Here is a 22,314-nt window from a genome sequence, read left to right on the forward strand (position 1 = left end):
GTGTGGGGTATATCAGAGTGTTACAGTGAGGGGTGTGGGGTATATCAGTGTTACAGTGAGGGGTGTGGGGTATATCAGTGTTACAGTGAGGGGTATGGGGTATATCAGTGTTACAGTGAGGGGTGTGGGGTATATCAGAGTGTTACAGTGAGGGGTGTGGGGTATATCAGAGTGTTACAGTGAGGGGTGTGGGGTATATCAGTGTTACAGTGAGGGGTGTGGGGTATATCAGTGTTACAGTGAGGGGTGTGGGATATATCAGTGTTACAGTGAGGGGTGTGGGGTATATCAGTGTTACAGTGAGGGGTGTGGGGTATATCAGTGTTACAGTGAGGGGTGTGGGAGGATTTGAGCAGTGGGTAGTGGGGAGAGTTGTTGCTCCGCCCTGCTCTGACCTTGCCATCTATTGCAGGGTCCCCGGGGATTATTGGGACCGAAAGGACCCACTGGCCTCGCAGGGCCACTGGTAAGTTGTGTCTGAATCGTGGAATCGTGCTTAATGTAATGTTTACAGGAGCTGCCGTCCCTGGCAGATCAATGCTGTGTGTTATAGCACTAACTTCACTGCCCGAACTAATCCATCTGCTGTCTCCTTTGTGACACCCTCCATGTCCAAGGGATGGTTCCTTTTGTCAATATTGATCTGAGGGATGTCCTGGTGCCAAGGGTAACCTGGCTGGGGTGCAGTGACTGCGTCTATCCTTAGACTTTGTTTGAAAATGGGTGTAACATTTGCAGTCCCCTGACACCATCCCTCTGCCAAAGCAGGATTGGAAGAGAATCTGCAATCTCCACCCCCTCCATGTCCTGGTGTTTCGAAGCATATGCTCGTTATACGGATTTACAATCACATGGATTTTGCAGATATTGATGGAGCAAAGCTGACCTCAAAGAGAACAGCCCACAAGGTCTCAATCTGTGTGATGTGGTTTTCACCTTTTCCCCCTGACCGTTTAAATTCGCAGAGATTTGAGAAAACAGGTCAAGGAACAATCGCCTGGATTGATGTCCATTTCCTAAAAACCAACAATTTGGAAACACTTCACTTTTCAGTGAAATTTTCAGATAGTGGAATAAATGATTATGATTGGATTAAGATGCAAGCTAAACAGTAAACAAACACGTCAAATTTGTTTTTTACTGCAAAGTACAGATGATGGGAGTTGTGGGAACAGGGAACAATTTCAACATCGGGAAATTTGAATGTATTGGGTGATTCCCTGAACCTGATTTCAGACATCACTGACGCTGCATTTTGTTCACTTTGCAGGGAGTGACGGGAATGGATGGGCACCATGGACCCAAAGGTAGTCAGGTACGTACTGACATCAGCACTGACAGTGAGAATCTCAGAATCTGACTCTGGGATGAGGAATTTCCCGTCAGGTGTACCTGGCATTTGGGACTACCGTTGGGGGGTATGTAGAGAGAAGCCACACACCAGGTGACTCCTGCCCCAGGGTACTTGAAGTTTGGCCTTTTTTGCCCAGTTTTTGGGGCTAGTTTTACATAAAATCCCATCTGATGGCTGGTACAAGGCTAACAGAAGGGAAATGCCAAGAGATGCTACGGCAACGAAACTCATTGTTACAAATTTGGCGATAGATTTGGAGGCTTCTGTCCAATAACAGTCGACATGCTGAAATGCAATGAAATGAAAATCACTTATTGTCACGCGTAGGCTTCAAATGAAGTTACTGTGAAAAACCCCTAGTCGCCACATTCCGGCGCCTGTTCGGGGAGGATGGAACGGGAATTGAACCGTGCTGCTGGCCTGCCTTGGTCTGCGTTCAAAGCCAGCGATTTAGCCCAGTGCTTGCTTGCCACTGTCTTGGCAGTGAAGTTTGAGGAGCAGTGGGGGGGGGGGGGGGGGGGGGGGGACGTTGTAAGTCAATAGAGAAAAGCCTGACTCCCATTCAGTCGAAGTTAGAAAAGATGTGCCAAAGGGTAACAGTGTATGGCACAGCGAGTGACGGCATGGAGGCGGTTCTTTCAAAACACAGTGAACTCCCTCGCGGGAGGCTGAGATCTCCCTGACGGCCGGTGAAAGTGAAGCAGTGAGGGGCAAGGTCGGTGATCTGGAGAGTCAGTCTCGGGGGCAGAATGTCAGAATCGCGGGGTTACCGGAGGATATGGAAGGCCCAACTCCCACAGAATTCTATTCTGGGATGTTTGGGAAGATGTTGGGGGAGGGCGGGGGATTCACGCCCCCTCCTGAGCTGGATCAAGCCCATCGGACACTCTGGCAGAAGCCCCGATCCAAACAGCCACCAGGGGCTGTTACTGTCGGTTTCACAGCTTCCAGGTGGAGGAAGAGGTCCTGAAATGGGCTAAGGAGCTCCGGGTCTATAAGTGGGAAGGCCACGCAATCAGGCTTTCCCAGGACAGTGCAAGACATTGGTGCGGAGCTGGCGAGGAAGCAGCGAGGTTGACAAGGCCAAAGCCGCCCTGTATAAGAGCAGAGTTCTGATTGGGGCAGTGAACCCAGCACAGCTCTGAGTGACCTCTGAGACGAAGGCCAATAGTTTGATGCACCGGAGGCTGCGGATTCCTTTGTAAAAACACACGGGCTCGGTTTGAGTTGACTGATTTTGCCAGGTGTTTGGTTGTTGGGGTGGGTGTGGAGAGTTGTTGGAGGTCCTCGCATGTCGATGTTTGTCTTTCTTTGTTCTTGGTCAGATGACTATTTTGGATGTTGGTGGGGGTGGGGTGGTGGGGAAGGGGGGGGGGGGTGGGGGTAGGGCAATGGGGGGAAGGGGAGGGGGTAGGGGCCCGGTTAGTTTGCTGCCGTTGACTGCAGATCTCTCTTTTTCCTCGCAGGAGGGTTTTTTTTGGCCATCTTGGGTGGACATTGTTCCTGCACCCTCCCTGAGTCACTATTGGAAAACCCCTCTTGGTGGAAATGGCTGACCCTGGGTTCTGGGGGTGGGGAGGAGTGGGGGGAGGTCTCCAATTCGGATGGTCACCTGGACCTAAAGGGGGTTGGGTGACCCAGTGGAAGGTGGGAGGGTATTCGCTCACCTTAAAAGCCTGAGTGTCGATGTGGTGTTTTTGCAGGAGACTCATTTGGGAGTGAGGGACCAAACCAGGTTGGGGAAGGGGTGGGTGAGCCAGGTATTTAATTTGGGCTTCGATGGTTGGGCCCAATAAGGTTGGGGATTTTGATGAATTAACGGGTTCTGTTCTCGGCCGCTAAGATCATGGCGGGTCCCAGCGGCAGGTATGTGATGGTCACTGGGTCTTTGACGGGCACATTGGTGTTTCTGAGTAATACCAAACTGGGATGATACGGAGTTTGTCCGTCCCCAATCCTGACTTGGACTCACTTCAGTAATCCTGGGGGCAATCTGAAACTGTGTTCTCGATCCGAATTTGGATCATTCTAGGCCCAAGTCACAGCTTCCATCGGGCGTGACAAAGGTGTTGTTCACTCTCATGGAGCAGATGGCTGGGAGGGGGGGTGCCGGGAAAGCGGTGTTTCTTGCACCGAGTGATCAGGATTTTTCCTTTTTCTTCCATATCCATCAGGTTTAGTAACGGTATGACATTTTCCTGGTGGGTGGGTCTCTCCTCCCCTGGGTGAAGGGGGCAGGGTATTCGGCGATGGTGATTTCAGCCCATGCTCCACACCTTGTGGACTTGGTCCCACACTCCGGCCCCCCTCAGCATCTGGCAGGGAGGTCGCATACGGTGTTGTTGGCAGACAAAGGATTTTGTGAAAGTATATCCTCCACCTTAGAGGAATATATCAAGTTTAACGACAGCGAGTCTATCTCACCCTCTACACTATTGGAAACCCTGAAGGTGGTTACTGGCTGGGGTGTGGGGGGAATAGATAATTTCCTCTAAATCACGCAGAGAAAGGACTGCGGGGTGGGGGGGGGGGGGGGGGGGGGGGGTGACAGAGGCTGGTGGCTTCCATCCTCCAGGTGGACCATCAGTACTCGCTAGCCCCTACCCCAGGAAGAAGCTGTAAACGCAGTTTGATTGTTATCGACAGGTGAGGCTGTCGCCTTTTAGCTGATCAGCTGAAGTGACAGGCGGCTTCCTGGGAGATTGTGCATTAAGGGACTCAAGGGGCAGTTTGGTTTCTGCCCCATTTGAAGTTAACGCAGTTTTTGAAGCATTCTATCAGAACCTTTATATATCAGAGTCTCCGGAAGAGGAGGGTTTGGTCATGCCGGAGTTTTCGCTGGGTCCTTCCCATTGGTGGAGCGGGAGAGGCTGAAGGAGATGGAATCCCTGTTGAGTTCTGAGGAGGTTCTGAATTGGGTTAATGCAGACGGGTAAAGCTCCCGGCCCAGATGGATTCCCCATTGATTTCTACAAGATGTTTGGGGGTCAGTTGATCCTGTTAACGTTGGACATGTTCAATGATTCCTTGACCCGGGGTTCGTTGCCCGTTACCCTCACACCAAGCTTCTATTTCCCTGATCCTGAAGAAGGACAAGAACCCTGCGGAATGTGGGTCGTACTGACCCATACCGCTTTTGAACGTGGACGTTACATCACTTGCCAAGGTGCTGCCACTGCCTCCCAGAGGTGGTCGCGCGAAGACCAGACAGGCTTCGTTAAGGGTTGGCAACTGTCAGCCAATATGCGTCACCTGTTACATATCGCTCTTTCCCTCTCCTGTGCCCAAACCGCAGGTGATTTTTGCCATGGACCCCAAAAAAGCATTTGACAGTGTGGAGTGTGGGATATCCCTTTGAGATCCTTGGGAGGTTTGGGTTGGGGTAAAAGTTTAAACCCTGGGTTACTGTATCGGAACCCCCACAGCTAGTGTTAGCGTTAATACCTTGAGCTCGGGGCATGTTGTGTTGAGCAGAGGTACAAGGCAGCTGTTGTCTTTAGCAATTGAACCATTGGCCATCGTCAGTAGGTGAAAGGGAATAGGTTGGGGAGTGAGGGAGCATAAGGTTTCCTTGTACACAGATGATCTGCTTCTTTATATTACAGACCCAGTCTCCACTGTGGATGAGATAATGAAGCTACTGACGAGTTTGGGCTCCTTTTCTGGGTATTAATTGAATCTGGATAAGAGTGAATACTCCCCGGGAGGGGAGCATATCCGGGGATGTTACCTTTTCACCTGGCCAGATCCAGCTTTCGTTATCTGGGGATTCAGGGGGCCCACAATTAGGCTTTGCTCCATAAATTAAATTACGCTAATCTTCTGAATGGGGTAAAATCTGATGTACAGACGCGGGAGAATCGCTCTCTGTGTCCTTGGTGACCAGGGTTCAGGCCATTAAAATGAATGCCCTCCTGAGGTTTTTAATTTCTTTTTTAGTGCCTCCCCTTTTCTCCCCAAAACCTTTTTTTTGTTAGAATTGACAAGTCAGTCTCCTCTTTTATTTGGGCGGGCAAGGCCCCAAGGGTCAGTCGGGTATTTCTCCAGAGGAATAGACAGGCAGGTGGTTTAGCTTTACCCAATTTTTTATTTTAATATTGGGCTGCCGATATTGAGGAATGATGTGGAGATGCCGGCGTTGGACTGGGGTGAGCACAGTAAGAAGTCTTACAACACCAGGTTAAAGTCCAACAGGTTTGATTCAAACACTAGCTTTCGGAGCGCAGCTCCTTCCTCAGGTGAATGGCGAGGTACCTCGCCATTCACCTGAGGAAGGAGCTGCGCTCCGAAAGCTCGTGTTTGAATCAAACCTGTTGGACTTTAACCTGGTGTTGTAAGACTTCTTACAATATTGAGGAAGTGCTGGGGTAGGTTAGCAATCCGCGTTCCATAGGGGGATAAACGGAGGCGGGTTCTTGTAGGGGCTCTCCTTTGGGGGCTTCACTGGCGTTCTCTCCTGCGAGATTTTATTCTAATCCAGGGATGGTGTCCACCCTGAGAATCTGGAAGCAATTCAGACATTTAAAAGGAGCTCCATGTTGTTATTGCCCCCGATCTGTCGTGACCATCTCCTTGTGCCGACGAGTTTAGACTCGACGTTTAGGCCATGGGAGTGGAAGGGTCTGGAGAGGTTTGGGGACTTGTTCGTGGTTTGCCAGTTTTGAGGAGCTGTCGGTAAAGTTTCAACTCCCTGCGACAAATTTGTTTAGTTATTTTCGGATACGTGACTTTTTTGCGGAAGATTTTTCCTTCATTTCCCACCGTCCTCCTTGTTGACGAGGATTTTATCTTTGTCCGGGTCTGGGGGGGGGTGTATTTTGGGTACCGATGGTCAGATTGTCTCAGCAGAATTTATTGTTGGGGGGGGGGGGGGGGGTTTGTGTTCCTTTTACATTGTAACCTGAAGCATCCGTTTTATGTGATATTGTTATAAATGTTTTCAATAAAGATACCTTTTAAACAAAAGTGTACCTGGAATTTGGCTGAAGTGAGTTAGTGACTGATGGAGCAGATGTTGATGACCCACAATCACCTTCTCTGTCCATCAATATTACAAATAAGCATTTGCAGATGTGTATATTGAAAACAATTGCAACCTGGCTTTTTTACGCAGCATTAGATTAATCACACATCTCTCTTCTGTCTTTAGGGTCCTCAAGGTGAACCTGGACCCCCAGGGCAGCAAGGAAACCCTGGAGCTCAGGTAACTCTCACTGATCTTGATAGACTTTGTACGGCAGCAACACTGCCCAGCTACGCCCGCCCCCCCACCCCCGCCCCTCCCATCCACTCAGACTTGAAGACACTTTGAGAAGATGCTTTGCCGCATAGGATCTGTTTCCTCCCACAGCTCACGTTGGCCCGGACGTGTGAGGGAGCAAGAGCAAGCCAACAGCGATCATCCCTGACTGTGACCCTGTTTGTGCCAGTCACTGATTCCCCCGACCGGGTTTGTGTAAACCTTTGTGCAGCCTCTGGGGGGCAGTACTGAGGTTATACATGACATCGGAAAAGGTGATTCGAAATGGTAACCACATTCAAAATAACAAGAGGAGCAATCTGACAGAAACTAACCAGTCTCCAAGAGAATTGGAATCGCTGATGTAGACAGATTGCATCCCAGAATTTAAAATAATCCAGAGAAATGATAATAGAGGCATGATGACAGATTTTTAAGAACTCCATTCACAGACAATGATTTGCCAGCTGGCTTCAAGGTAGGAAGCAGCGAGTGTGGGTAAAGGGTAAAGAATGGTAGAAGCTGGGAGTGGTGTACCACAAAGAACAATACTGAGGCCACTGCTGTTCACAATTAACCATTGGACTTCAGAATCAAAAAAAGATTTCTAAATTTTCGGATGACACCAAATTGGAGCAGAGGGGCAAGGGGGGGAATGGATACTGAGCAGTGGGCGAGGGGGGAATAGACACTGAGCAGTGGGCGAGGGGGGAATAGATACTGAGCAGTGGGCGAGGGGGGAATAGATACTGAGCAGTGGGCGAGGGGGGAATAGATACTGAGCAGTGGGCGAGGGGGGAATAGACACTGAGCGGTGGGCGAGCAGTGGGCGAGGGGGGAATGGATACTGAGCAGTGGGCGAGGGGGGAATAGACACTGAGCAGTGGGCAAGGGGGGAATGGATACTGAGCAGTGGGCGAGGGGGGAATAGATACTGAGCAGTGGGCGAGGGGGGAATAGATACTGAGCAGTGGGCGAGGGGGGGAATAGATACTGAGCAGTGGGCGAGCAGAGGGGCGAGGGGGGAATGGATACTGAGCAGCGGGCGAGGGGGGAATGGATACTGAGCAGTGGGCGAGGGGGGAATAGACACTGAGCAGTGGGCGAGGGGGGAATAGATACTGAGCAGTGGGCAAGGGGGGAATAGATACTGAGCAGTGGGCGAGGGGGGAATAGATACTGAGCAGTGGGCGAGGGGGGAATAGATACTGAGCAGTGGGCGAGGGGGGAATGGATACTGAGCAGTGGGCGAGGGGGGAATAGACACTGAGCAGTGGGCGAGGGGGGAATAGACACTGAGCAGTGGGCGAGGGGGGAATGGATACTGAGCAGTGGGCGAGGGGGGAATAGACACTGAGCAGTGGGAGAGGGGGGAATAGACACTGAGCAGTGGGCGAGGGGGGAATAGATACTGAGCAGTGGGCGAGGGGGGGAATAGATACTGAGCGGTGGGCGAGGGGGGAATGGATACTGAGCAGTGGGCGAGGGGGGAATAGATACTGAGCGGTGGGCGAGGGGGGAATGGATACTGAGCGATGGGCGAGGGGGGGAATGGATACTGAGCAGTGGGCGAGGGGGGAATAGACACTGAGCAGTGGGAGAGGGGGGAATAGACACTGAGCAGTGGGCGAGGGGGGAATAGATACTGAGCAGTGGGCGAGGGGGGAATAGACACTGAGCAGTGGGCGAGGGGGGAATAGATACTGAGCAGTGGGCAAGGGGGGAATAGACACTGAGCAGTGGGGCGAGGGGGGAATAGACACTGAGCAGTGGGCGAGGGGGGAATAGATACTGAGCAGTGGGCGAGGGGGGAATAGATACTGAGCAGTGGGCGAGGGGGGAATAGACACTGAGCAGTGGGCGAGGGGGGAATGGATACTGAGCAGTGGGCGAGGGGGGAATGGATACTGAGCAGTGGGAGAGGGGGGAATAGATACTGAGCAGTGGGCGAGCAGTGGGCGAGGGGGGAATGGATACTGAGCGATGGGCGAGGGGGGGAATAGACACTGAGCAGTGGGCAAGGGGGGGATAGATACTGAGCAGAGGGGCGAGGGGGGAATAGATACTGAGCGATGGGCGAGGGGGGAATAGATACTGAGCAGTGGGCGAGGGGGGGAATAGATACTGAGCAGTGGGCGAGGGGGGAATGGATACTGAGCGGTGGGCGAGGGGGGAATGGATACTGAGCAGTGGGAGAGGGGGGAATAGACACTGAGCGGTGGGCGAGGGGGGGAATGGATACTGAGCAGTGGGCGAGGGGGGAATAGACACTGAGCAGTGGGCGAGCAGTGGGGCGAGGGGGGAATAGATACTGAGCAGTGGGCGAGGGGGGAATAGACACTGAGCGGTGGGCGAGGGGGGGGAATGGATACTGAGCAGTGGGCGAGGGGGGGAATAGACACTGAGCAGTGGGCGAGCAGTGGGGCGAGGGGGGAATAGATACTGAGCAGTGGGCGAGGGGGGAATGGATACTGAGCAGTGGGCGAGGGGGGAATAGATACTGAGCGGTGGGCGAGGGGGGGAATGGATACTGAGCAGTGGGGCGAGGGGGGAATAGACACTGAGCAGTGGGCGAGGGGGGAATAGATACTGAGCGATGGGCGAGCAGTGGGGCGAGGGGGGAATAGATACTGAGCAGTGGGCGAGGGGGGGAATGGATACTGAGCAGTGGGGCGAGGGGGGAATAGATACTGAGCAGTGGGCGAGGGGGGAATAGACACTGAGCAGTGGGCGAGGGGGGGAATGGATACTGAGCAGTGGGCGAGGGGGGAATAGACACTGAGCAGTGGGCGAGCAGTGGGGCGAGGGGGGAATAGATACTGAGCAGTGGGCGAGGGGGGAATAGACACTGAGCAGTGGGCGAGGGGGGAATGGATACTGAGCGGTGGGCGAGGGGGGAATAGACACTGAGCAGTGGGCGAGGGGGGAATAGACACTGAGCAGTGGGCGAGGGGGGAATAGACACTGAGCAGTGGGCGAGGGGGGAATGGATACTGAGCGGTGGGCGAGGGGGGAATAGACACTGAGCAGTGGGCGAGGGGGGAATAGATACTGAGCAGTGGGCGAGGGGGGAATAGATACTGAGCAGTGGGGCGAGGGGGGAATAGACACTGAGCAGTGGGCGAGGGGGGAATGGATACTGAGCGGTGGGCGAGGGGGGAATAGACACTGAGCAGTGGGCGAGGGGGGAATAGACACTGAGCAGTGGGGCGAGGGGGGAATAGACACTGAGCGGTGGGGCGAGGGGGGAATGGATACTGAGCGGTGGGCGAGGGGGGAATGGATACTGAGCGATGGGCGAGCAGTGGGCGAGGGGGGGAATGGATACTGAGCGGTGGGCAAGGGGGGAATAGACACTGAGCGGTGGGCGAGGGGGTAATAGATACTGAGCGATGGGCGAGGGGGGAATGGATACTGAGCGATGGGCGAGCAGTGGGCGAGGGGGGGAATAGACACTGAGTAGTGGGCGAGGGGGGAATAGACACTGAACGGTGGGCGAGCAGTGGGCGAGGGGGGAATGGATACTGAGCAGTGGGCGAGCAGTGGGCGAGGGGGGAATAGATACTGAGCAGTGGGCAAGGGGGGAATAGACACTGAGCAGTGGGGCGAGGGGGGAATGGATACTGAACAGTGGGCGAGCAGTGGGCGAGGGGGGAATAGATACTGAGCAGTGGGCAAGGGGGGAATAGACACTGAGCAGTGGGGCGAGGGGGGAATGGATACTGAGCAGTGGGCGAGGGGGGAATAGATACTGAGCAGTGGGCGAGGGGGGAATAGATACTGAGCAGTGGGCGAGGGGGGAATGGATACTGAGCAGTGGGAGAGGGGGGAATAGATACTGAACAGTGGGCGAGCAGTGGGCGAGGGGGGAATAGATACTGAGCAGTGGGCGAGCAGTGGGCGAGGGGGGAATGGATACTGAGCGATGGGCGAGGGGGGGAATAGACACTGAGCAGTGGGCAAGGGGGGGATAGATACTGAGCAGAGGGGCGAGGGGGGAATAGATACTGAGCGATGGGCGAGGGGGGAATAGATACTGAGCAGTGGGCGAGGGGGGAATAGACACTGAGCAGTGGGAGAGGGGGGAATGGATACTGAGCAGTGGGCGAGGGGGGGAATGGATACTGAGCAGTGGGAGAGGGGGGAATGGATACTGAGCAGTGGGCGAGGGGGGAATAGATACTGAGCGGTGGGCGAGGGGGGAATGGATACTGAGCGATGGGCGAGGGGGGAATAGATACTGAGCGGTGGGCGAGGGGGGAATAGATACTGAGCAGTGGGCGAGCAGTGGGCGAGGGGGGGAATGGATACTGAGCGATGGGCGAGGGGGGAATGGATACTGAGCAGTGGGCGAGGGGGGGAATGGATACTGAGCAGTGGGCGAGGGGGGGAATAGATACTGAGCAGTGGGCGAGCAGTGGGCGAGGGGGGAATGGATACTGAGCAGTGGGCGAGGGGGGAATGGATACTGAGCGATGGGCGAGCAGTGGGCGAGGGGGGAATAGATACTGAGCAGTGGGCGAGGGGGGAATAGACACTGAGCAGTGGGCGAGGGGGGAATGGATACTGAGCAGTGGGCGAGGAGGGAATGGATACTGAACGGTGGGCGAGGGGGGAATGGATACTGAGCGATGGGCGAGCAGTGGGCGAGGGGGGAATAGATACTGAACGGTGGGCGAGGGGGGAATGGATACTGAGCGATGGGCGAGCAGTGGGCGAGGGGGGAATAGATACTGAGCGGTGGGCGAGGGGGGAATGGATACTGAGCGATGGGCGAGCAGTGGGCGAGGGGGGAATAGATACTGAGCAGTGGGCGAGGGGGGAATAGATACTGAGCAGTGGGCGAGGGGGGAATAGATACTGAGCAGTGGGCGAGGGGGGAATAGACACTGAGCGATGGGCGAGCAGTGGGGCGAGGGGGAATTGTCAACACTGAGGATTGGAACAAATTACATGCAGACATTAATAAACTTGCAGAATGGTCATTGACAAATAAACTTCATTATCAGTAAGTGTGAGACGATGCAATTTGATTGCAAAAATAAGGATGTCCTGTATTCCTTGGCGGAATCCAGGAGTAGAGATACATGATCACTAAATTTCCCCACACACGTTTATAAAGTCATAAAAACAAACAAACACTGGGATTGATTTCCAGAGGGATGGAACTGAAAAGCAGAGAAGTTAAAATAAACGTTCGTAGAACCTTTGTTAGACCTCACTCGCAGCACAGTGTACAGCTCTGGTCTCCGATTATACAAACTATATAGAGGCAGCGGAGAAGATCCAAAATTGATTGACACGGACAATTCCCCAAAACTGAGGGGCTTCAACTATGAGGAAATGAGGAAACATTTCTCGACACAAAGGGTGGTAGAAATTTGAACTTCCATCTGTAAATAGTAACTCATGCTGAACAATATTGGATTGGAGATTGATAGGTTATAGATTAGCAATGGTGTCATGGTGATGTTACTTATATGGAGTTTGATCACAGGTCAGCCTTGATCTTCTTGAATGACAGAACAGACCGAATGGTCTCTTCTGAGGCAATATGGGTGGAGCTGAGAAATAGGAAGGGTGCAGTAACATTGTTGGGACTTTACTACAGGCCTCCCAAAAGCGAGCGTGAAGTAGAGGTACAAATATGCAGACAGATTATAGAAAAATGTCGGAGCAATAGGGTGGTTGTGATGGGAGATTTTAACTTCCCCAACATTGAATGGGACTCATGTAGTGTTGGAGGTGTAGATGGAGCAGAGTTTGTAAGGAGCATCCAGGAGAGTTTTTTAGAGCAGTATGTAAATAGTCCAACTCGGGAAGGGGCCATACTGGACCTGGTATTGGGGAATGATCCCGGCCAGGTGGTTGATGTTTCAGTCGGTGATTACTTTGGGAATAGCGATCACAATTCCGTAAGTTTTAGAATACTCATGGACAAGGACAAGAGGGGTCCGAAAGGAAGAGTACTAAATTGGGGAAAGGCAGAGTATAACAAAATTCGGCAGGAGCTAGGGAATGTGGATTGGGAGCAGCTGTTTAAGGGTAAATCCACATTTGAAATGTGGGAGTCTTTTAAGGAAAGGTTGTTTAGAGTGCAGGACAGACATGTTCCTGTGAAAATGAAAGATAGAAATGGCAAGATTAGGGAACCATGGATGACGGGTGGAATTGTGAGACTAGCTAAGATGAAAAAGGAAGCATACATAGGATCGAGACAACTCAAAACTGATGAAGCTTTGGAGGAATATCGGGAAAGTAGGACTAATCTCAAACGCGCAATAAAGAGGGCTAAAAGGGGTCATGAAATATCTTTGGCTATCAGGGTTAAGGAAAATCCCAAAGCATTTTATTCGTATGTAAGGAGCAAGAGGGTAACTAGAGAAAGGATTGGCCCACTCAAAGACAAAAGAGGGAATTTATGCGTGGACTCAGAGGAAATGGGTGAGATTCTTAATGAGTACTTTGCATCGGTATTCACAAAGGAGGGACAAGATGGATGTTGAGGCTAGGGATGGATGTTTAAATACTCTAGGTCAAGTTGTCATATGGAAGGGAGAAGTTTTGGGTATTCTAAAAGACATTAAGGTGGACAAGTCCCCAGGACCGGATGGGATCTATCCCAGGTTACTGAGGGAAGCGAGGGTTGAAATAGCTGGGGCCTTAACAGATATCTTTGCAGCATCCTTGAGCACGAGTGAGGTCCCGGAGGACTGGAGAATTGCTAATGTTGTCCCTTTGTTTAAGAAGGGTAGCAGGGATAATCCAGGGAATTATAGACCTGTGAGCTTGACATCAGTGGTAGGCAAACTGTTGGAGAAGATACTGAGGGATAGGATCTATTCACATCTGGAAGAAAATAGACTTATCAGTGATAGGCAGCATGGTTTTGTGCAGGGAAGGTCATGTCTTACAAACCTAATAGAATTCTTTGAGGAAGTGACAAAGTTAATTGATAAGGGAAGGGCTGTAGATGTCATATACATGGACTTTAGTAAGGCGTTTGATAAGGTTTCCCATGGCAGGTTGATGTCAAAAGTGAAGTCGTATGGGGTTCAGGGTGTACTAGCTAGATGGATAAAGAAGTGGCTGGGCAACAGGAGACATGGAGTAGTGGTGGAAGGGAGTGTCTCAAAATGGAGAAGGGTGACTAGTGGTGTTCCACAGGGATCCGTGCTCAGACCACTGCTGTTTGTGATCTACATAAATGACCTGGAGGAAGGTATAGGTGGTCTGATTAGCAAGTTTGCAGATGATACTAAGATTGGTGGAGTTGCAGATAGCGAGGAGGACTGTCAGAGAATACAACAAAATATAGATAGATTGGAGAGTTGGGCAGAGAAATGGCAGATGGAGTTCAATCCAGGCAAATGTGAGGTGATGCATTTTGGAAGATCAAATTGAAGAGCGGACTATATGGTCAATGGAAGGGTCCTGGGGAAAATTGATGTACAGAGAGATCTGGGAGTTCAGGTTCATTGTACCCTGAAGGTGGCTGCGCAGGTCGATAGAGTGGTCAAGAAGGCATACAGCATGCTTGCCTTCATCGGACGGGGTATTGAGTACAAGAGTTGGCAGGTCATGTTACAGTTGTATAGGACTTTGGTTAGGCCACATTTGGAATACTGCGTGCAGTTCTGGTCGCCACATTACCAGAAGGATGTGGATGCTTTGGAGAGGGTGCAGAGGAGGTTCACCAGGATGTTGCCTGGTATGGAGGGTGCTAGCTATGAAGAAAGGTTGAGTAGATTAGGATTGTTTTCGTTGGAAAGACGGAGGTTGAGGGGGGACCTGATTGAGTTCTACAGAATTTTGAGAGGTATGGACAGGGTGGATAGCAACAAGCTTTTCCCAAGAGTGGGGGTGTCAGTTACAAGGGGTCACGATTTCAAGGTGAGAGGGGGAAAGTTTAAGGGAGATGTGCGTGGAAAGTTTTTTACGCAGAGGGTGGTGGGTGCCTGGAACGCTTTACCAGCGGAGGTGGTAGAGGCGGGCACGATAGCATGATTTAAGAGGCATCTAGACAGGTATATGAACGGGCGGGAACAGAGGGAAGTAGATCCTTGGAAAATAGGCGACAGGTTTAGATAAAGGATCTGGATCGGCGCAGGCTGGGAGGGCCGAAGGGCCTGTTCCTGTGCTGTAATTTTCTTTGTTCTTTGTTCTTTGTTCCTATTCCTCTGAACAAGGAGAGCTCATTTCTCTTAAAAAGAGAATGTGGGATGACCCAACGATGTGTCAATTACAGGATAGAATGTTTCTACTTGTGAGCAAGGGAAGAACTGTGACCATCAATATGCGATAATCACTGATAAATCCACCACAGTAGCATAGTCCTTAACACAGTTGCTTCACAGCCCCAGGATCCCAGGCTTGGGTGACTGTCTGCATGTTCTCATGTACGGTGTCTGCACGTTCCCCCCGTGTCTGCGTGGGTTTCCTCCGGGTGATCCGGTTTCCTCCCACAGTCCAAAGAAGTGCAGGTTAGGTGGATTGGCCATGATAAATTGCCCTTAGTGCCCAAAAAGGTTAGGTGGGGTTATGGAGATAGGGTGGAGGTGTAGTGATAGGGTGGAGGTATCGGCTCAGGTAGGGTGCTCTTTCCAAGGGCCGATGCAGACACGATGGGCCGAATGGCCTCCTTCTGCACTGTAAATTCTATGAATTCAGGAAAAACCTCTTTGCCCAGGGAGTGGGGAGAACGTGTGGACTCACTCCCACAGGGAATGGGGAGAATGTGGGACTGGCTCCCAGAGGGAGTGGGGAGAATGTGGGACTCGCTCCCACAGGGAGTGTGGAGAATGTGGGACTCGCTCCCACAGGGAATGGGGAGAATGTGGGACTCGCTCCCACAGGGAGTGGGGAGAATGTGGGACTCGCTCCCACAGGGAGTGGGGAGAACGTGGGACTCGCTCCCACAGGGAGTGGGGAGAACGTGGAACTCGCTCCCACAGGGAGTGGGGAGAATGTGGGACTCGCTCCCACAGGGAGTGGGGAGAACGTGGGACTCGCTCCCACAGGGAGTGGGGAGAATGTGGACTCGCTCCCACAGGGAGTGGGGAGAATGTGGGACTCGCTCCCACAGGGAATGGGGAGAATGTGGGACTCGCTCCCACAGGGAGTGGGGAGAATGTGGACTCGCTCCCACAGGGAGTGGGGAGAATGTGGGACTCGCTCCCACAGGGAGTGGGGAGAATGTGGACTCGCTCCCACAGGGAGTGGGGAGAATGTGGAACTCGCTCCCACAGGGAGTGGGAAGAATGTGCGACTCGCTCCCACAGGGAGTGGGGAGAATGTGGGACTCGCTCCCACAGGGAGTGGGGAGAATGTGGAACTCGCTCCCACAGGGAGTGGGGAGAATGTGGGACTCGCTCCCACAGGGAGTGGGGAGAATGTGGAACTCGCTCCCACAGGGAGTAGGTGAGGTGAATAATGTTGAGACATTTAAGCTGGATAAACCCCTGAGTGAGGGTGGAATAGAGGGATAGGGGCGGGATTCTCTCTAGCCTGGTGCGAATCGCGCCGCCCCCACGCGATTCTCAGCTGATGGGCCGAGCGGCCGTTGCAAAAACAGTGCTGTTGACACCTGCTGTCAGCCAGTGAGACCTCGCCGTGGAAGGGTCCCGGGCGGCCTGTGGGAGCGGGGGGGGGGGGGGGGGGGGGGGATCTGACTCAGGGGTGGGTGGGAGGGGGGCCTCCGCTGTGGGCTGGCATGTGCAGGTTGGCGCCGGTGCCATTGCACATGGATCCCGTGCCGCCCAGTTGACACCGGGATCAGCAGCTGGAGCAGCGAGAACTGCCCCAGTCCAGTGCTGACCCCCTGTAGGGGCCAGAATTGCTGATCCTGAGGCCGTATTGATGCCGTCGAGAAACACGACGGCTTTTCCGACGGCGTCAACACTTAGCCTCAGGATCACAGAATCCCCCCCTGGCTGACGAAGAGGGAGTGGGAGGAGGCTCATGTGGAGAATGAACAGCAGCACGGAGCAGATGGGCTGAATGGCCTGTTTGAGTGCTTTAACCCCCGTGTAATTCCATGGAATTATAAAATATGTTGGAAGTATTCCGAGTTATAATATGTAATTATAAACACATTCTCCACTTGCTCCAACTGTGAACTGCGAAATTTCAGCAATTATTCTAACGCTATTGTTATTTATATTGTTGAACAGGGTCTGCCAGGGCCACAGGGATCAATTGGACCTCCAGGAACTAAGGTAAGTGTGGGTTATAACTGTACTAGACCCACAAGGATGGGCCGATTAGCCTCTCTGTGAGCCTTTTGGGAATATGAGCTTCCTCGATTAGAAGCGGAGATGTTAGCAATGGAGTCAATCCAGTTCAGACAGGAGCAGCATTGGAGAAGTGCCGGATGCAACCTGAATCCTCTGTGACCACTAAATCGCTGATGAGGGTAAAGTGGAGGTTTAGTCGGCGCTGCTAACTATTGAAAGCACGGCCATCTCCTCTCACTCTAATGGATTACAGCCAACAAGCAGGATGTTCTTTAGCAGACTCGAGAGTTGTGTGGAAGATTGGACGCAATGCGAGGGAGTGTATGTGCTATTTCTTTAAGGCTAACGCTAGCGTTGGGGATGAGCGACAGTGATACTTTCTCCCACATGGGAGGCTCCACTTACAGCTGATAAAAACCCTGATGTACCAGCAGGCCTGGCCTCCCAAGCCGTTCGAGGAGCTGGTCGCAATGCTGGCGAACCACTTCGACCCCAAGCCGTTGGTCACAGTAAAACATTTCGAGAGCCCAGGAGAGTTTATAACTGAGTTCTTGGCATTCCTCCGGAAACTTGCTGAATTTTGTGATTATGGCCCGTCCCATCCCGAGATGCTTCTGGACCGCCTGGTTTGTGGGGCGGCCCAGAGGAAGTTACTGGCTCAGCCATGTTGGACCTGAAAAAGTTGTGGAACTCTCACTTTCAATGGAGAGTATGGAAAAGGCAGTCCAGGAACTCCAGGGGATGGAGGTGAACAGCGTGGGACACGCACCCCCCCCCCCCCCCCACCCGACATGCGGTGTCACCCCAGGACCAGGACTCCTGGTACCCCGCCCTGAACTGAAGCCAGGACCTGGTGGTCTGGGACCGCGATGGCCAGACAGGTACCAACCCAAATCGGTAGAGGAAGATCCCAGTCAATGCGGGGCGTGCTGCCGGCGAAACTGCAGAGAGCAGAAACCGCAGTCCATCCACCAGACTCGCCACCCTGCCCAAGGCACTGCCCAAGGTACTGCCCAAGGTACTGCCCAAGGAGGCACTGCCCAAGGTACTGCCCAAGGTACTGCCGAAGGTACTGCCCAAGGTACTGCCCAAGGTACTGCCCAGGGTACTGCCCAAGGTACTGCCCAAGGTACTGCCCAAGGTAGGCACTGCCCAAGGCACTGCCCAAGGTACTGACCAAGGTACTGCCCAAGGTACTGCCCAAGGAACTGCCCAAGGAACTGCCCAAGGCACTGCCCAAGGTACTGCCCAAGGTACTGCCCAAGGTACTGCCCAAGGTACTGCCCAAGGTACTGCCCAAGGTACTGCCCAAGGAACTGCCCAAGGCACTGCCCAAGGAACTGCCCAAGGCACTGCCCAAGGTACTGCCCAAGGTACTGCCCAAGGTACTGCCCAAGGTACTGCCCAAGGTACTGCCCAAGGAACTGCCCAAGGTACTGCCCAAGGAGGCACTGCCCAAGGTACTGCCCAAGGAGGCACTGCCCAAGGTACTGCCCAAGGCAGGAACTGCCCAAGGCACTGCCCAAGGCACTGTCCAAGGAGGCACTGCCCAAGGTACTGCCCAAGGTACTGCCCAAGGTACTGCCCAAGGAGGCACTGCCCAAGGTACTGCCCAAGGTACTGCCCAAGGAGGTACTGCCCAAGGTACTGCCCAAGGCACTGCCCAAGGAGGCACTGCCCAAGGTACTGCCCAAGGTACTGCCCAAGGTACTGCCCAAGGTACTGCCCAAGGAGGCACTGCCCAAGGTACTGCCCAAGGTACTGCCCAAGGTACTGCCCAAGGTACTGCCCAAGGCACTGCCCAAGGTACTGCCCAAGGTACTGCCCAGGGTACTGCCCAGGGTACTGCCCAAGGAGGTACTGCCCAAGGTACTGCCCAAGGAGGCACTGCCCAAGGTACTGCCCAAGGTACTGCCCAAGGTACTGCCCAAGGAGGCACTGCCCAAGGTACTGCCCAAGGTACTGCCCAAGGTACTGCCCAAGGTACTGCCCAAGGCACTGCCCAAGGTACTGCCCAGGGTACTGCCCAGGGTACTGCCCAAGGAGGTACTGCCCAAGGAGGTACTGCCCAGGGTACTGCCCAGGGTACTGCCCAAGGAGGCACTGCCCAAGGTACTGCCCAAGGTACTGCCCAAGGTACTGCCCAAGGTACTGCCCAAGGAGGCACTGCCCAAGGTACTGCCCAAGGCAGGAACTGCCCAAGGCACTGCCCAAGGTACTGCCCAAGGTACTGCCCAAGGTACTGCCCAAGGTACTGCCCAGGGTACTGCCCAGGGTACTGCCCAAGGCACTGCCCAAGGTACTGCCCAAGGTACTGCCCAAGGCACTGCCCAAGGAGGCACTGCCCAAGGTACTGCCCAAGGTACTGCCCAAGGTACTGCCCAAGGTACTGCCCAGGGTACTGCCCAAGGTACTGCCCAAGGTACTGCCCAAGGTACTGCCCAAGGCACTGCCCAAGGTACTGCCCAAGGTACTGCCCAAGGCACTGCCCAAGGAGGCACTGCCCAAGGTACTGCCCAAGGTACTGTCCAAGGTACTGCCCAAGGTACTGCCCAAGGAGGCACTGCCCAGGTACTGCCCAAGGTACTGCCGAAGGTACTGCCCAAGGAGGCACTGCCCAAGGTACTGCCCAAGGAGGCACTGCCCAAGGTACTGCCCAAGGTACTGTCCAAGGTACTGCCCAAGGTACTGCCCAAGGAGGCACTGCCCAAGGTACTGCCCAAGGTACTGCCCAAGGTACTGCCCAAGGAGGCACTGCCCAAGGGACTGCCCAAGGAGGCACTGCCCAAGGTACTGCCCAAGGTACTGTCCAAGGTACTGCCCAAGGTACTGCCCAAGGTACTGCCCAAGGTACTGCCCAAGGTACTGCCCAAGGCACTGCCCAAGGCACTGCCCAAGGTACTGCCCAAGGCACTGCCCAAGGTACTGCCCAAGGTACTGCCCAAGGTACTGCCCAAGGTACTGCCGAAGGTACTGCCCAAGGAGGCACTGCCCAAGGTACTGCCCAAGGAGGCACTGCCCAAGGTACTGCCCAAGGTACTGTCCAAGGTACTGCCCAAGGTACTGCCCAAGGAGGCACTGCCCAAGGTACTGCCCAAGGTACTGCCCAAGGTACTGCCCAAGGAGGCACTGCCCAAGGTACTGCCCAAGGAGGCACTGCCCAAGGTACTGCCCAAGGTACTGCCCAAGGTACTGCCCAAGGTACTGCCCAAGGTACTGCCCAAGGAACTGCCCAAGGTACTGCCCAAGGAGGCACTGCCCAAGGTACTGTCCAAGGAGGTTCTGCCCAAGGTACTGTCCAAGGAGGCACTGCCCAAGGAGGCACTGCCCAAGGTACTGCCCAAGGTACTGCCCAAGGTACTGCCCAAGGCACTGCCCAAGGAGGCACTGCCCAAGGTACTGCCCAAGGTACTGCCCAAGGAGGCACTGCCCAAGGTACTGCCCAAGGTACTGCCCAAGGTACTGCCCAAGGTACTGCCCAAGGTACTGTCCAAGGCACTGCCCAAGGAGGCACTGCCCAAGATACTGCCCAAGGCACTGCCCAAGGTACTGCCCAAGGTACTGCCCAAGGAGGCACTGCCCAAGGTACTGCCCAAGGAGGCACTGCCCAAGGTACTGCCCAAGGTACTGTCCAAGGCAGGCACTAACCCAGAGGTCGGTCTATTCATTTGGACCAACCCGAAAATGAAGAATTCTTGCAACTGAGCTGCATTGCAGCCCCCAGAGAGCCCCGCAGCAGCAGGCGACTCCGGACCCACCTCAGCCTGGCGTTCCCAGAGATTGGCAAGAAAGGGCTGTGCAGTCAGGAGAAACAGGACACAGCCCAGACAGGCGAACACAGACCAGATGGTGCAGACCAGGGAAAGGAGTTTCTCTTCCAAACTAAGCTGATGGAGCAAAGTGGGTTCCTGGGACTGTAATCCAAGGCCAGCACAGTGGTTAGCACTGTGGCTTCACAGCGCCAGGGTCCCAGGTTCGATTCTCTGCTGGGTCACTGTCTGTATGGAGTCCGCACGTTCTCCCCGTGTCTGCGTGGGTTTCCTCCGGGTGCTTCAGTTTCCTCCCACAGTCCAGAGATGTGCAGGTTAGGTGGATTGGCCATGCTAAATTGCCCGTAGTGTCCTAAAATGTTCAGAGGGGTTATGGGGATAGGATGGAAGTGAGGGCTTAAGTGGCTCGGTGCAGACTCGATGGGCCAAATGGCCTCCTTCTGCATTGTATGTTCTATGTAATACGGCAGACTGTAATAGGGCAGACTGTAATAGGGCAGACTGGAATACGGCAGACTGTAATAGGACAGACTGTAATGCAGCAGACTGTAATGCAGCAGACTGTAATGCAGCAGATTGTAATACGGCAGATTGTAATACGGCAGACTGTAATGCAGCAGACTGTAATGCAGCAGACTGTAATGCAGCAGACAGTAATGCAGCAGACTGTAATGCAGCAGACTGGAATGCAGCAGACTGTAATAGGGCAGACTGTAATGCAGCAGACTGTAATGCGGCAGACTGTAATGCAGCAGACTGTAATGCAGCATACAGTAATGCAGCAGACTGGACCGTCACATACGAAGTTCTGGCTCAAGACTGGACAATGAAGAAACATGTGGACTGCCTCAGAGCTGGAGACCAGCGTTACTCCAAACTCCTCCGGAGCTCTTACCTGTAAACAAATAGACTCAGATAAAATCCAGTCCAGAGTGGCTCTGAGCGAGAGTGGTCCCGAATGGAACCTGAATGTTGTGTGTGTGGTTTGCTTTAACAATAAATAGTTTTCTCCAGATTCCCGAACCAGACTCCTCTGTGGTCCCCAAAGTTTAACTCCAGCGGACACCAAACTGACTCCTTTCAGTTTGAGTCACCGTAAATCTTCTCTTTTTCAACCAACAGGGTCCCACTGGCAAACCAGGTCTCCCAGGAATACCCGGAGCAGACGGACCCCCGGTAAGTCATCACTGGACCCCCAGGGGAGTGTTGCACTGGCAGAGCGTGTGGGGAAGTTGCACTGGACAGAGGCAGGTTGCACTGGGTGGGGTGGGAGAGCTGCACTGGTGGGGGCTGGGGAGAGGGGGGATTGTTGATCTGGGCGGGGGGGGAGGGGGATTGTTGCTCTGGGCGGGGAGGGGGATTGTTGCTCTGGGCGGGAGGGGAGGGGGATTGTTGCTCTGGGCGGGGGGGAGGGGGATTGTTGCTCTGGGGCGGGGGAGGGGAATTGTTGCTCTGGACGGGGATTGTTATCTGGGCGGGGGGAAGGTTGTTGCTCGGGAGGGGAGGGGATATTGTTCTGGGCAGGGGGGGGAGGGGATTGTTGCTCTGGGAGAGGAGGGATTGTTGCTCTGGCGTGGGAGGGGAATTGTTGCTCTTGGGGCGTGGGGGGGGAGGGGATTGTTGCTCTGGGGCGGGGGAGGGGAATTGTTGCTTTGGGGCAGGGGGAGGGGGATTGTTGCTCTGTGGGGGGGGGATGGGGATTTTGCTCTGTGGCGG

At 53.8% G+C, this 22,314-nt stretch overlaps 1 protein-coding gene across 1 annotated transcript in view; it reads left to right on the plus strand.

The window, feature by feature from the left end:
• Nucleotides 1-402: 402 nt before the first annotated feature.
• LOC119955541 (collagen alpha-1(XI) chain-like) overlaps nt 403-22,314 on the plus strand; it is a 23,362-nt gene continuing 1,450 nt past the window's right edge. The window contains exons 1-5 of the mRNA XM_038781813.1: nt 403-466; nt 1,271-1,315; nt 6,504-6,557; nt 16,766-16,810; nt 21,721-21,864. Coding sequence (XP_038637741.1) covers nt 1,283-1,315; nt 6,504-6,557; nt 16,766-16,810; nt 21,721-21,864 — 276 coding nt within the window. The 5' untranslated portion in view covers nt 403-466; nt 1,271-1,282. The remainder of the gene's footprint in view (nt 467-1,270; nt 1,316-6,503; nt 6,558-16,765; nt 16,811-21,720; nt 21,865-22,314) is intronic.

This window comes from Scyliorhinus canicula, chromosome 21 (assembly GCF_902713615.1).
Source record: "Scyliorhinus canicula chromosome 21, sScyCan1.1, whole genome shotgun sequence".
NCBI lineage: Eukaryota > Metazoa > Chordata > Chondrichthyes > Carcharhiniformes > Scyliorhinidae > Scyliorhinus > Scyliorhinus canicula.